The sequence below is a fragment of the Notolabrus celidotus genome, chromosome 6, assembly GCF_009762535.1.
Source record: "Notolabrus celidotus isolate fNotCel1 chromosome 6, fNotCel1.pri, whole genome shotgun sequence".
Taxonomy (NCBI): Eukaryota; Metazoa; Chordata; class Actinopteri; order Labriformes; family Labridae; genus Notolabrus; species Notolabrus celidotus.
Genome location: NC_048277.1, coordinates 19,299,522 through 19,312,835, shown reverse-complemented (window position 1 = coordinate 19,312,835; position 13,314 = coordinate 19,299,522). Strand labels below are relative to the sequence as shown.

Genomic DNA, 13,314 nt, shown 5'->3' with positions numbered 1-13,314 from the left:
AATACAATAAAATATAATAAAATACAGTTTTATAAAAAGAGACAAGTAATACAGTGACTAAAGGAATAGAAAGAAAGGGGATCACCCTTAAAACTGTGAAATGTGCACACTATATCAACATATTTTTACTTTCATCTCCAGTGTCCCAGTAAAACATATGACCCCAGGATCAAGACCACCAAAGACTTCCCAGATGAGGTGGTCAGCTTCATTCGATTCCACCCTCTCATGTATCGCTCTGTTTACCCGCTGACTGGACGACCCGTGTTCACACGTGTCAGAGTGGACTATACCCTGACTCAGATTGTGGTGGACAGAGTAATGGCAGAGGATGGACATTACGAGGTCATGTTCCTGGGAACAGGTGAGACTCCCTTTTCTTCACTCCCACAGCCTGTCCTGAAGTTTCATGATTCACCAGCAGAGGGCACTAGATCACCAGGAATTGTCCTCAGCTTTTGACAGACTTTGTTGATACTGTTTTGCATATTTAACACTTGTTACACCATGGTCTAGATAAAAAGTTGATTCTGATTGGCTGCGGGCAATCAATTAATTCCTTGAAATTGGACCCTTATGAAGTAGTTCTACCTAAGCATATTTAATTCCAACAATGGGGGACTTAAACATTTCTTTTGACCTGCTTTAAAATGACAATTTTTGACTGACATTTTGGCTAGCATTCTCTTATTTGTACAACAGAAACTAACACACTTAAACTACAAATCTGAGACATGTCCAGTATGGAGTTCTTGTTGAATACTAGGAGAAGGGTATGAGTGTGTGGACCAAACGGGCTCAATGTATTGCATGTAAAAACAATACAGTACGTCTTTGTGACTGGATGGCTTGATTCATGCTAAATGAGCAATGAACACATGTGATTATTTTGTATTCGTCCCAATCACCTCTACTTCTACTGTCTCTCTCTTCGTCATAGATGCTGGCTCAGTTCTGAAGGTGGTGAGCATCACTCAAGACAACTGGTCAACAGAAGAAGTGGTGCTTGAGGAACTGCAAGTTTTCCAGGTTTGTGAAGAACATAACTACACGCACACAAAAATCCACCAAAACAAAACCTAGCGCACACATTGGCTGTTTTCAAAACCGCCTACTATACTAACAGTACGTACTGATTTGGCCAAGATTCAGTATGTAGTAAGTAGTGTGTGAACAAGAACAAAATCTGCGGTACGTCAAAACTCTCTGGATGTCTACTGATTCGGGAACATTTCTCAGTATGCATCGGACCAGTCTGCCCACAACGCACAGCGCTCGTTCTGCTTTTTCTGTTCTCTTATTTTTGTGACGGGGGGAACCAAGTTTTTAGGTGCTGCGAAAATTATTAAATTTCATATAAACCACTTCCTAACCTTTTAAATCATAAGTGGATGCTAAAGAAACAGTTTCTCTATCAGCTTGGCCGTTTTTTACTTCCGCATTCCAAAAAAACGGAAATTCAGTGACGTCTGGCCCAGCGTACTTCAACACAGATCGAACAGAACAGTCATACTACATACTAAATTCAAACGCAGTATGTAGTAGGCAGTACCTACTGTCTACTACATTAGTAGGTAGTATGTAGCAGGCCGTTTCGAAAACAGCCATTGTTTTCATTTGCTGATGTGTATTGCTGTGTTTATTAATCTATTCGTTTGTCTCTTTTTCTCTTCACAGGCTTCCACTCCCATCCTCAGCATAGAGATGTCTTCAAAACAGGTTGGGCTTTTTTTCTCATTCGTCCTATTCCTGCTTCATCTCTGCATGTCTTCTCTTGTTCTCTGCAACCTGCATTCACAGCAGTCTTTCGTATGCTTAATTTGGCAGGAGACATACTGTTTTCTAACCTCATACCATTCATTTTCATTCATTTTTCACTCTCCTCTGTTTTCACTGTTTCCCCTTAGCACCCCGTACCACTTCTGCTTCATTATGTTAGGGGTCAGTGGTGTCAGTAGACACTTCAGCCCCAATCACAGCATCCATTAATCTCTGCAGTGTATGACCTGTGTGTGTGTGTGTGTGTGTGTGTGTGTGTGTACATGCTTGTTAGTCTTCCTTGTGGTTGTATTAAGTTCTGTTGAGGAATCTCCTTAACTCCAGACAAGTTCAAGCGGATCCTTTGAGTAATGTTTGTGTACATTCCTCACATTGAGGACTTATACAATTACTTGTTTAAGGTTTTTATCATTTTAATACGAAGTTTTGATGAAGAAGGAAGAGATTTCGTGTTTAGTGTCACGCATTTTTCTTTTATCTTAATGAGTTAAAAATAGTGCAACTGTAGCTATACTTTAACTTTATATATTCTCCCACTTACATGAAATTAATTTTCTTCATGGAAAGTAAACCTGACATTGAAAGTGATCTGTATGTCTGCCATCCCTAAAGCAGTGTGTGGTGTGTATTTCATTCTAGCAACAGCTCTTCGTGGGTTCAAGTGAAGGTCTGGCCCAGGTTTCACTCAGTAGATGTCACCTATATGGTCAAGCCTGTGCTGAATGCTGCCTAGCAAGGGACCCCTACTGCGCCTGGGACGGACACACATGCTCAAGATATATCCCAGCATCCAAGAGGTATGCTACAATCCACAAAGTTCCCTTTGCCACATTGTATTTAGGATGTAGTATCAGCCAAAGCGTGAGTTACTTTATGTCAGAGCCTGTGGATGCACTGGTGTTGACCCCACTTCTAATTTACATAGTGGAGTTGAGTTGAGTTGAGTTGAGTTGAGTTTATTTATTTATTATTCATTGTGTCATGCACCGAAAAGGTGTCCAGCCCATATGGACTTACAAAATACTACAGAGACAAAACAAAATAGGAGCAACAACATACGAAGAAAAAGAAAAAGAAAAAGAAGAGAGCAGTTACAATGCTGCACATGTCCAGCAATGACCTAAAGTAATTAAAAAGTATAGTGGTACACTTCAGACATTTGACAGTGACAACAACTGAATCAGACATAGAGTGTGCCCCTACGCTGCTGAACAGCATTTAACACAAACTGAGCAAACTGGAACACTTTGTGTGTACACAGATACTGAAGTCTATCTTCATCAGACATGCAAAACAAATCAGGACAGTTTTCTGATATTTTGTTGAAAAGGAGGCACCTGAGATCATGATATGATGGACAGTAGAATAAAAAGTGCATTTCATTTTGAACTTCCTCCAGATCACACATAACTACTTATGATGTAATACCATGAATGATTGAATTAGTGTATTTTACACTTAAAATTTTAGGTTGCATACCATGTAAGTTCTATTAAAGTCACCATTTAGTTTCCACTTCCCATCACTTATGTGATATCAGATATCACACAGAATTTGGGCCCCATTCATCAAACAAGTTTACATAAATAAATCTCTTTGTAATCAAATGTAGAAAGTACAGGAAGAGTTGTGTTTTTTTAACTGCTTTGACTCTTTGTACTGAACACTTGTGTGTGTGTGTGTGTGTGTGTGTGTGTGTGTGTGTGTGTGTGTGTGTGTGTGTGTGTGTGTGTGTGTGTGTGTGTGTGTGTGTGTGTATTCTTTATGCTAATGCCGTCAGATGGTTTTCATAGAGCTGAACATGTTTTCTTTTGGTCCTCTGGAGCTCTTGAGCAGTTTTCCTTGCCTTAGGGTATGCTCACTTTAAGCATTGATTAGAATTGTTCAACCTCAGCTGATTAATGTTACTGTCGTCCCACTCCTCTAGAGTGCAGTCCTTGAGGTGCATAAGCATGTTTGTGCATACATAATGTATGTCTGTTTCTGTCCTGTTGTTTGCGTGCCAGCTTGCACAAACTGAGGCTCTGCAGAATGTACACCCCACAGTTAGAGGTCACATATTGTCCGGTGGGGATGCTGTTATGGTCTGTGGAATAAAGAAGGCTCTTTGAAAGCTGATCTTCATAGTGTCAGTGAGTGTAGGCTGCAGATGTCCCAACATGCAGGACTGACAGGAAGCGGAGGAGGTAAATCAATACAAACTGAAGGAGCCCAAGTGAGCAACACCAGCCAGAGGCCAATGCAACTTTTTTAAAAAACATAAACAAAACAGTTTGGGCACCTACTGCAAGAAAATGACAAGGGACTGTAGATCATTAGACTCAATATTTGTCAGGATGCTCTTGCAAAATTCTTTAGTGCATTGAGGTTTACCAGTTTAGTGTTTCAACCAGTAAGAGTTACTACTGATCAGAGGTCATCATAAATCACGTTTGGAGTGATTTAAGCATGAGTGATGATGAAAAATTTGTTGCTTGGAAGTTTCAGAAAGCTTATATTACATGTTCAAAAACATTCCTTTTTGCCCATCATCTGTTTTACCAAGCATTCATTTTTTTTGGTGCACAGCATGCAAGTTTGATATTTTAAAAACATCCCCCAGTTTTGTTGTGAGAAAATAATTTTGTTGTGGGATAGATTTTTTGATTAATTCAAAACATGCTGGATCAATTAAAAAAACAGTACAGAATTTAATCAATTTCAATCAAGACAAAGTATATTTTTTGGCCTTTTTCTATTGTTTCTATTGTAAACATGGTGTAGGTTGATAATATTTATGTAGTTTAATATTATTTACGAATTTAGATATATTAAATGTTATTGGAGTAAGGCTTCCTTTTTTGGTTGAATGCAAATTGTTAAGTTTTATTGCCGTTATTTTTAGCTTGTTAAGCATGTTGTCTTTGAGCACCTGTTAAGTGAAAGTGTTGTTTTTTGACTGAACTTAATATACTTATTTGGTATCAATAAGTCCTTTAAGAATTACTCAACATGCCTGGTTTTGGAAGTTGAGGCTTTTAGTCTTGGAGGAAGAGCTTTTTTCATTAACTATCACTATTTTAATATATATATATATATATATATATATATATATATATATATATATATATATATATATATATATATATACTGTATATATACCTTGTATGCTCAGTATTATGTGTCCAGCATGAGGAAATAAAATAAATACACACCACATGACATAAAACTTAATCTTGATTTTCTTTCTGTTTGTTCTTCAGGCGTGCAAGGAGACAGGACATCAAACATGGAGACCCTGCCAGTCAGTGCTGGGACACTGAGGACAGTATGTTCTCTTAAGAACTTTAGCATGTATTTGAACTGACATGCTTAGTTTAAAACAGAATAGAGACTCTTAGATCAATAACAGCTATGCTTCTTTAGGTGTCATTGGGGCCAAGGCAGAAGAGCGGGTCCTTTTTGGGGTGCAGTCCAACTCCACTTTCCTTGAGTGCATCCCAAAATCCCAGCAGGCCCAGATCCGGTGGTACAGACAGAAACCTGGATCTGAACGCAGGGAGGTCAGTTATTGTACTTTACCCAACTTAAACAAACCTTCTCTTTCTTTCTCTCTGAACCCTTAAGATGTAACTTGTTTTTTCCTTTCTTGAGTTCACTCTGTGTCTGTGAGGTTACATTTTTTTACATAAGGTCACATGTTATGGATTTGAAGACAGGTGTTTGCCACTGTAACACTCACCTTTTACATAAGAACATCAAAGCATCCCACAACTTCATACTTGACTACAGCTTCACTTCCTGAGAGGTCTGAGCCTTGAAACTACTGACAGGCCTTCCTGTCACAAATCATACAACCACAGGTCCTGCTCACTTTGCAGGTCCTGCTTAAGTGTTTAGACCTAAAGGAGACTGCTCAAGGCTTGTATACAACACTTCATACCAACATGTCACATTTGCTATGGAATAGTTAATCATAATTGAGCAATTTTGGGTTGGAATGGTAATGTAAAAGGTATTTTTTTTTTAGTTTATGAATGTCCCAGGGTTGTTCTACCTTCTGAGACCGGAGGTTGCCGCTTGGGTCTACTGGGCTTTTGGAGCCAGCCTCAAGTGGACACTGAAGGAACTGCAGCATTAGCACTTCTCACAGGAATCACTTTTGACAGACAAGGTTGCTGCTTGATTCTACCTTGTCATTTTTTAGGGTCAGAGTAAGTTTGTATTGAAAGTTTCAAGGTTATTGGTCATTGTACAATCAAACATTCATTAAAAAGTGTGAGGCGATCATTGAGCCTAGTTTCAGCCAGCTAACTAATTGACATCATTTTGTAGATAGTATAAAACCTTTGTAAAGAGGTCAGGTGGGATGATTGTCTGGCTTTTTTTTTTTTTTGACAAATCAGATCTGAAAGACAGTCCGCATGTGTTCTCAAGTGTTTTTGATGACCCAAAAATTCACACTTGCCCTTCCATTGTAAGATGTACTAATCATGAGTTATCCAGAAGGTAAAAAGTGTGACAACCAAGCCTGGTCTCCCCTGCTTTTAATTATTAGTGTTAGAATGCCAAAAAAAAAAGTCTTCCTAAATATATTCTCAATTTGAAAATCTGTCAATTGCATGAAAGTAAAAATAGAGATGTTTTTTTTTATTATTGCTAATTTTAATTGTTTGGCCTAAAGCTTATTTTTAAAACAGAGATCCTTGGAGACAGGATGGGGGACAGAAAAGGACGCACAGGGACAGGGAACTAATGTGTTTGTGTTTGAGGTGTTGAAAGGAACTCATTGATGATGACACCCATCCCCTGAATGAGACAACAGAGACCTGCCAGTGCTTACTCAGCACCTCAGTGCCCCCCCCCTATCCAAACATACAAACCCTCCTCCCTCCATTACCCATCAGCCCTCTTTCTGCTCTCTCTTCTTCTCTGTCCCAACTTCCCAAAACACTTATTTATGCCCACAACTGCTCCCCTGTTCTCTCTCAGGGGTGAGTGTAAACACAGTGACAGGTGCAGGGGTCACTAAGACCCTGTTTTCCCTTTATGGGTCCATGCAGCACTTTTCCTGTTTGTGTGTGTAAGTGTGTGTGCATATGTGCATGTTCCTTTATGATCTCCCACAGCAGAAATCATAACAGAGTGCTCCCTGGGGACAGCCATGTGTTTTGGGGTGATGAGCACAATGGGGTGTCTGGCTGTTTGTGTTTGAAGGCATGCAATGATATGTGACCTATTGTACTCTGTACAAAGTGATGAAGGAGTGAATGCAGGACTTCTTTCTCCCTCTGGATTCAGATGGGGATGGACACAGAGGGTGAAGAATTGTTAAAATTGCAGGGAAAAAAAGGAGATGTAGTTAAAATGCTTGAATCTGAAGTAATTAAACATGTCTGAAAGTTAAATAATTTATCTAGTGGCTTAATAAGTTAGAGTAGAATAGGATGCCTTTATTGTCATTGCAACAAGTACAGCGAAATTGAAAGATCCAGTCATCATTAGGGGGGCCATTTAAAAGAGACAAAAACAATCAAGGTATAAAAAGTAATAAATACAGGAATAAAAAAAACACTGTCATACACAATCACGGAGCAGCAAAGTTCACACTTGAGAGTTAATTTTTTCCTAGTCTTATTATTGCACATTTTATGTTATTATTGCACTTGACTATATACTGTATCTATAGCCTGTAATAACACTAGAGTTGCTCAATGTAACATTTGCCGCATGTCTACCCCCACTCTCTGCTCCCCGCATTTCCTGTTTCTCTTTGGCTGTCCTATCAAAAAAGCAAAAAACACCCAAAAAAATCTAACTTAACTTAACTTAACTTAAAAACAAGTAATCATCGCAAAGAAGATGTGTTCAAGGAACATGCAGCAATAGAAGCTGCAGCATTAGTACTCGGTGCAATAGTGCTTCTAAACTGCAGAAAGTGCCAGACCGCCCAAAGCCCAAAGTCCAAAGCAATTCATGACAAAATCACCAAAGTTATACAACTTGATGACTAACATTGTTTCCTGGTAGAAGAACAAGGATTTCACAATCTAATGGTGCATTCAGAGACCATGTCTCCAGGGTTGTAGATACACTGCAGATGTATCTCTATCTGCCCTGTTTGATGTGGTCTTTCTACTCATCTGATTTACAACAATGCTAAGCTTTACAACAGACTAGACTTCTATCTGAGTCTGCTGAGTATGCTTAGTTTGATGGCCCTGTGGCTGAATGAAGACCTGTACGAGGCTTTCATTTCATATGGAGGGATGCACTAAGTACAGTTTATCTGTAATACATTTTTTGATATACTTTGGCAAAGTATAAAAAAAGTACTTTTTACTTCAGAAAAATAAGTTCTGTAAAATAAAATGTCAATTGGTAAACTCAGTCTTAAGCTGAAACATAATTTCCTTCTCCCTTGTTGCTATAAAATAAGTCCCAGTTAGTCAATCTCTTGAATCTTCCTCATGTGGGTTCACATTAAGCCCGATTGATTGATGTCACAGCTGAACATAAGCAGTGCTGCTCACAGTCAGCACAAAGTAATGGAGGCCAAGTGAATCACATTAGACTGGAGGTCAGTTTGTACTTTGACTGGTTGTGGAGGAGATTAGTTATGACCTGATTTCAGAATGTCTCTGTATGACGCTTATTGCTAAGAAGACATTAAAAGAGCTTCTCTATTTGACTTTTTTTTGTCAGCTTCTGTTTCAGTCTTTTCAGCTCTCATCAGTGTGTTTTTCTCTATTTATCTTACTTACATGAAATCATCTAGAATAACTCATTATAGTCATTTCAAGAATAAGATTCATGTTGATCTTGCATCTTGGGTTTGATGATATAGTGTTTCACTTTTGCAAGAGTAGGTGATCCACCTGATCTCACAGCTGGACATGCAATGATCTGTAAAGTGTCTGGCTCATATCAACCTCTCACCTCCTGTGCCCACTCTGCTTCCTCCTGTCTGTCATCCCCTTCCCCCTTCTGTCCCTCGTCCTCCCTCATTATCCTCACCTTTATCTTTCCTCACCTAATTTCTACCTTCTCGCTCCTCCAGTCAACCAATTTGTCTCCTCATGCTTTTCCTGTCGTCTCCACAGTTTCCCACAGTCTCTATTCCTCTCAGTCACTCTCCACACTTTCTGCCTCCTGATGGGTTTTGATCAAGGCATCCTCCACCAGCTGCTCACAGCACCTGCAGCTCCCCACAACACACGCACGCGCACACACACACACACACACACACACACACACACACACACACACACACACACACACACACACACACACACACACACACACACGTTCCCTTCCCCTCTTATTCTCTTGTAAAAAGTCAGCTATTACAAATTTAAACTGGGAGAGATTTCTCTGTCTTTCTCACAGCATGTTTGTGAGTGTGTTTATGAGTGTGTATGTGTGTGTACTCACCTCCTGGAGCGTGGAATGTCGACCCATTAGACAAGTTGTAATAAGAAAAGAATGGATTAAGTTGAACCGCATCCATGGTGTTTACTACAATCAAAAACAGCCGTCCTAAAAGCACGAGAAGCTCTTAACCTGATGCCACTTTGCTTTAATTCATTTGACTATAAAAAGCTGTGTTTCTTCGGTTGCTTCACATCAAGGCACACTTGTTCACGCGTAAAAATGTGCACCTAAGTGTCCCTACAAACACACAACACCAGGAAATCAGTTTTAAAATATTTTGAAGGAGTTTGTTTGCTCAAACACATGCCCAGATACCCACAGGTACACAAATAAAAGCAAACCATCTGGGTGAGTTTTAATGCCTGGCATTGCCATTTAGTCACAGATGCCTTTGTTTTGGAAAGCGGAGAGGGGATAGCCTCAAAGGCACACAAATAACACAATAAAATACTGGTTTAATGATTTAAAATTGCTCAACGTCTCCCCAGAGTCTTGCCTAAGTGAGATTTTATGATTTTAATTAAATCCCATGGGTTATGTCAGGTCAGCTAGGTGTGTCAGGAAATGAGAATGTGACAGTAGACAAAATAAAAGTCTAATATGGGTAAAGGTCGCGGTCCAAAGAGTCTGTGAGGCCGGTGGGCCTGCTTCTAGCTGGACAACACATCATCAGTGTCAGTCCTAGAAACCACAACAGAGCTATACAGACCCACAATAATGTACACATAAAAACACTCAACAAATGTAGAGGAATTTTCCAAACCCAAGCCACACACATACATAACACGCACATGCTACTATTCATTGTTTTGAGTGCATAGCAAAGCTTGGGCCTCCTTGCACCTCTGGGGGGTCAGAGCAGGACTGTGGGGGGTTTTCTTTTGAAGCGTCCTCACATACGTGGACACACGCTCAACACACACGCACACACGATGCATGCTTTTCCTCTATCCTCTTAACACAGCTGTGTTGTTTTAGGTCCTGACAGCAGCCACGCCACCTGATAAATCATGCTGGATGCTAAATGAAAAGAAGGGACCATAAATATTAGCATGCTACTCACACTCTAATGACAAGCACATGCACACGCACACGCACACACATACCCAAACATCCCATCTTTTGCCTTTTATAACTGCTGACACTCACGCATTTAAAAATCTCTCTGCACCACATAATGACTCTTTGCCCCCCACATTGTGGTCAACTCTAACCACACCCACTTCAATATGTTTCCTGTTTCAGGGGCCATTACCATGTTTAACACACCCTGGATACAAATACGGTGTGAAAATGTATGTGTGTAAACGCGGTGACAGGTGTCAAGTTGTTGTTTGGAGATCTGTCTTTCTGATCAATTGTTTAGGGGTTGAAAGACATAATCTACTAAACTCAGAAGAACAATATTAGAGTGTGATGTATCAATTTACTTATATTGTATTTGAGTTAAGCCTGCCCAGGTAAACAAACCTGAAGTCACATGACCTTTGTGATGAAGTTGTCTCTTTTTGTTTACCAGGTTCGGCTGGATGATCGAGTCGTGCACACAGAACGAGGTCTCCTCATTCGCTCCCTTCAAGCTTCCGATGCTGGTGTGTATGTCTGTGTGGCTCAAGAACACTCACACTTCACACACACTCTCCTCCGTCTCACCCTACAACTGGTTACACACGGACACCTTGATGGGAAGCCCAAGCCCAGTGAAGGTCCCATGGTGGAGCTGCGTCATGGAGCTGAGTCCCGTCAGCGTTACAAAGACTACCTGCGAGTGATGAGTGCTCCCTTTGGCTCTCTGGAAGAGTATTGTGACTCTCTGTGGCTGGAGAAGAGGCCATCAAGGGCGCGAGGAAAAGGCTTGGGAGGGGGCAAATGGAAACACATTCAGGAAATGAAGAAGAACAGGAACAGGAGACACCATAGGGAGAGGGAGGACGAGAGGGAGAAACCAGGGAGGGGGGTGAGGATGACAGGGCAGTGAGTGCAGCATCAAGGTCTAAATATCTGTGTTTCTAGACAGAACTGCAGAATTGCAATGACAAATCAATCCAGGAGCAAGCCAAGCTGAAAGTGACATAGGACTGAAATATTAAAATTTCAATGTGCCATTCTGGTCGCTGTTCATGCATTACCATTCTTCATTTGTGAAACAGCTAATTTTGCTCATTATCAGCTGACTTCAGATTTAGCTGCAGTTCTACTGAAGTAATGCTGACCAGATGAAGGACAGCAACAGGACTGCTCTTTTTTCAGCCTGGCAAAGGTTTCCCCAAACAGTTCACACTGAGACTGATAAATGATGTCAACATATGGCTGAAATAGCAAGATTAGAAAAGTAAAGATGAAAAACAAAGACTTTTTGCTTGTATGGATGAGACTGCATTCATGTTAAATGACTGTAAATAGTTTTAAAATGTGTACAGGAGATACAGCATGCTCAACTTAGCCTTATTACTGACATTTGTAACTTTAATGATAATCATGTATTAAGTTTGGACTAACAAAACAACATATTTTTGTACAAATGCTCCACTCCTCCTATGTACTGTAAGTTTACTCAAAGTGTCTTTTTGAAAAGTAATGTAAATAAATAGCTCTTGGAGCCTGTGTTTTTCTGAATTGTACCCTTACATTCTGTGAAGAGATAACATCTAATCGACAGAGAATTTTATACAGTAAAAGTGTGGTTCCAGGCTGTCTCATACAAGCAGCAGACAGGCTGAGAGTGGGTTAGGGTTAGATCAGCCTCTCCTCTCCTGATATAGCAACAAAAGTCCCTGCACACTGAATGCAGATGTCAGAATGATTCAGGACCAGCTGGTCTGCTGTTTAGTGTGTGTGAGTATGCATGTGTGTGTTTGCGAACAAGACAGATAAAAGTTCGAAAGTTGTATCCTAAGGGGTAACCGTGCAAAATATAAAAGCTTGTCATCAAACTGAAGGAACTAAGAGATTTCAGAGAATTAATTTTTGGAAGCTGTGAAGTTATCAACATAAGTGGCATGAGTATGAAACATTATGCAACTCAATGTAGGTGACCTGAAAAGCTGTTTAGACTTGTACAATAAGGTCAGCAACACCCCACACTGTGCAGGGTATAAATGTGTTGCAGACTAGGTAGAGATTTTGAAAAAAAATTGAATTCCCTGAAAGTTGTGTTAATTAGAATCAGCCTACTGTCTTTGTCAGAAACACTTTCCAGTTCATAGATGTTTAAAATTTACACTATAGAAATCTCTAAGCCTAACAGTTGATCATGTCTTTTTCCCTTTGTATACATCTCTACGTACAAACAACACTCAGCTCTCCCGTTTCATCTCTCCACTGTAATTTTCTTCATGTTTCTTGTAACAAAGACAATAAATATTTCAAGCACTTCCTCCTTGTCTATAGTTTATTTATCAGTCAGCTGCATAGAACAAACTACTTCTCCCCAAATGGGAAACAGCAAAGGGACATGAGGAGAAGAGTAGAACAGGTTTTAAGACAGCTTGCAAGTAAATGAATGCTACATGTCTGCAAAGTCTGCAAGCATGCTGTACATTATAGTCAGGCTGTATTTTAAGCACAGCAGCAAATGTTTACATCTTATAGAAGAAATGCTTTATTGTCATCTGATGTAAAAAGAGCTCTGGGTCATGAATATTTGTTTATACCAGTCACTCCTTAAACGTCTTAATCCTTCCATGAATCTTAAATGCAAAAAGCTGTAGTAGAACCGAATCATCCCAAACAATATCTCTAGATGACATGTTCAAGAGATGATGAAAACTTTAACAGATGTGGAGAGGTATACGTGAGTGATTAATGTCCTGGGAGATGCTGAATGAGAACATTAATATGATGTTCAGAGAAGATCCCACATATGGCGCATGTATGGCCTCTATAACAACAACATGGATAAGGAACAAGGGATGATGTAGTGTGAAATAGGGTTCACGTGGATTAGATCACAGGCAACTTGAGGCTGAGGGATCTTCTCACTCTGAAGCTTTGCTACTAAGTAAAGACATTGAGATGTTGACACTAAAGATTGATTGTATTGATTTAAAAGTGATTTATTTAGAGTAAAGTAATGAAATAAATAGTCTTTCAGATGTCATGGTTAGAAGCACATCCATGACA

The 13,314-nt window shown here is 39.8% G+C and overlaps 1 protein-coding gene across 3 annotated transcripts in view; it reads left to right on the top strand.

Annotated features, from left to right (window-relative positions):
• sema3d (sema domain, immunoglobulin domain (Ig), short basic domain, secreted, (semaphorin) 3D) overlaps nt 1-12,567 on the top strand; it is a 37,200-nt gene extending 24,633 nt beyond the window's left edge. For all 3 annotated transcript variants that reach the window (XM_034684795.1, XM_034684796.1, XM_034684797.1), the window contains 7 exons: nt 142-364; nt 941-1,029; nt 1,678-1,719; nt 2,419-2,576; nt 5,022-5,086; nt 5,185-5,321; nt 10,712-12,567. In XM_034684795.1, the coding sequence (XP_034540686.1) occupies nt 142-364; nt 941-1,029; nt 1,678-1,719; nt 2,419-2,576; nt 5,022-5,086; nt 5,185-5,321; nt 10,712-11,170 (1,173 nt within the window). In that variant the 3' untranslated portion in view covers nt 11,171-12,567. The remainder of the gene's footprint in view (nt 1-141; nt 365-940; nt 1,030-1,677; nt 1,720-2,418; nt 2,577-5,021; nt 5,087-5,184; nt 5,322-10,711) is intronic.
• The last annotated feature ends 747 nt before the right edge of the window (nt 12,568-13,314 follow it).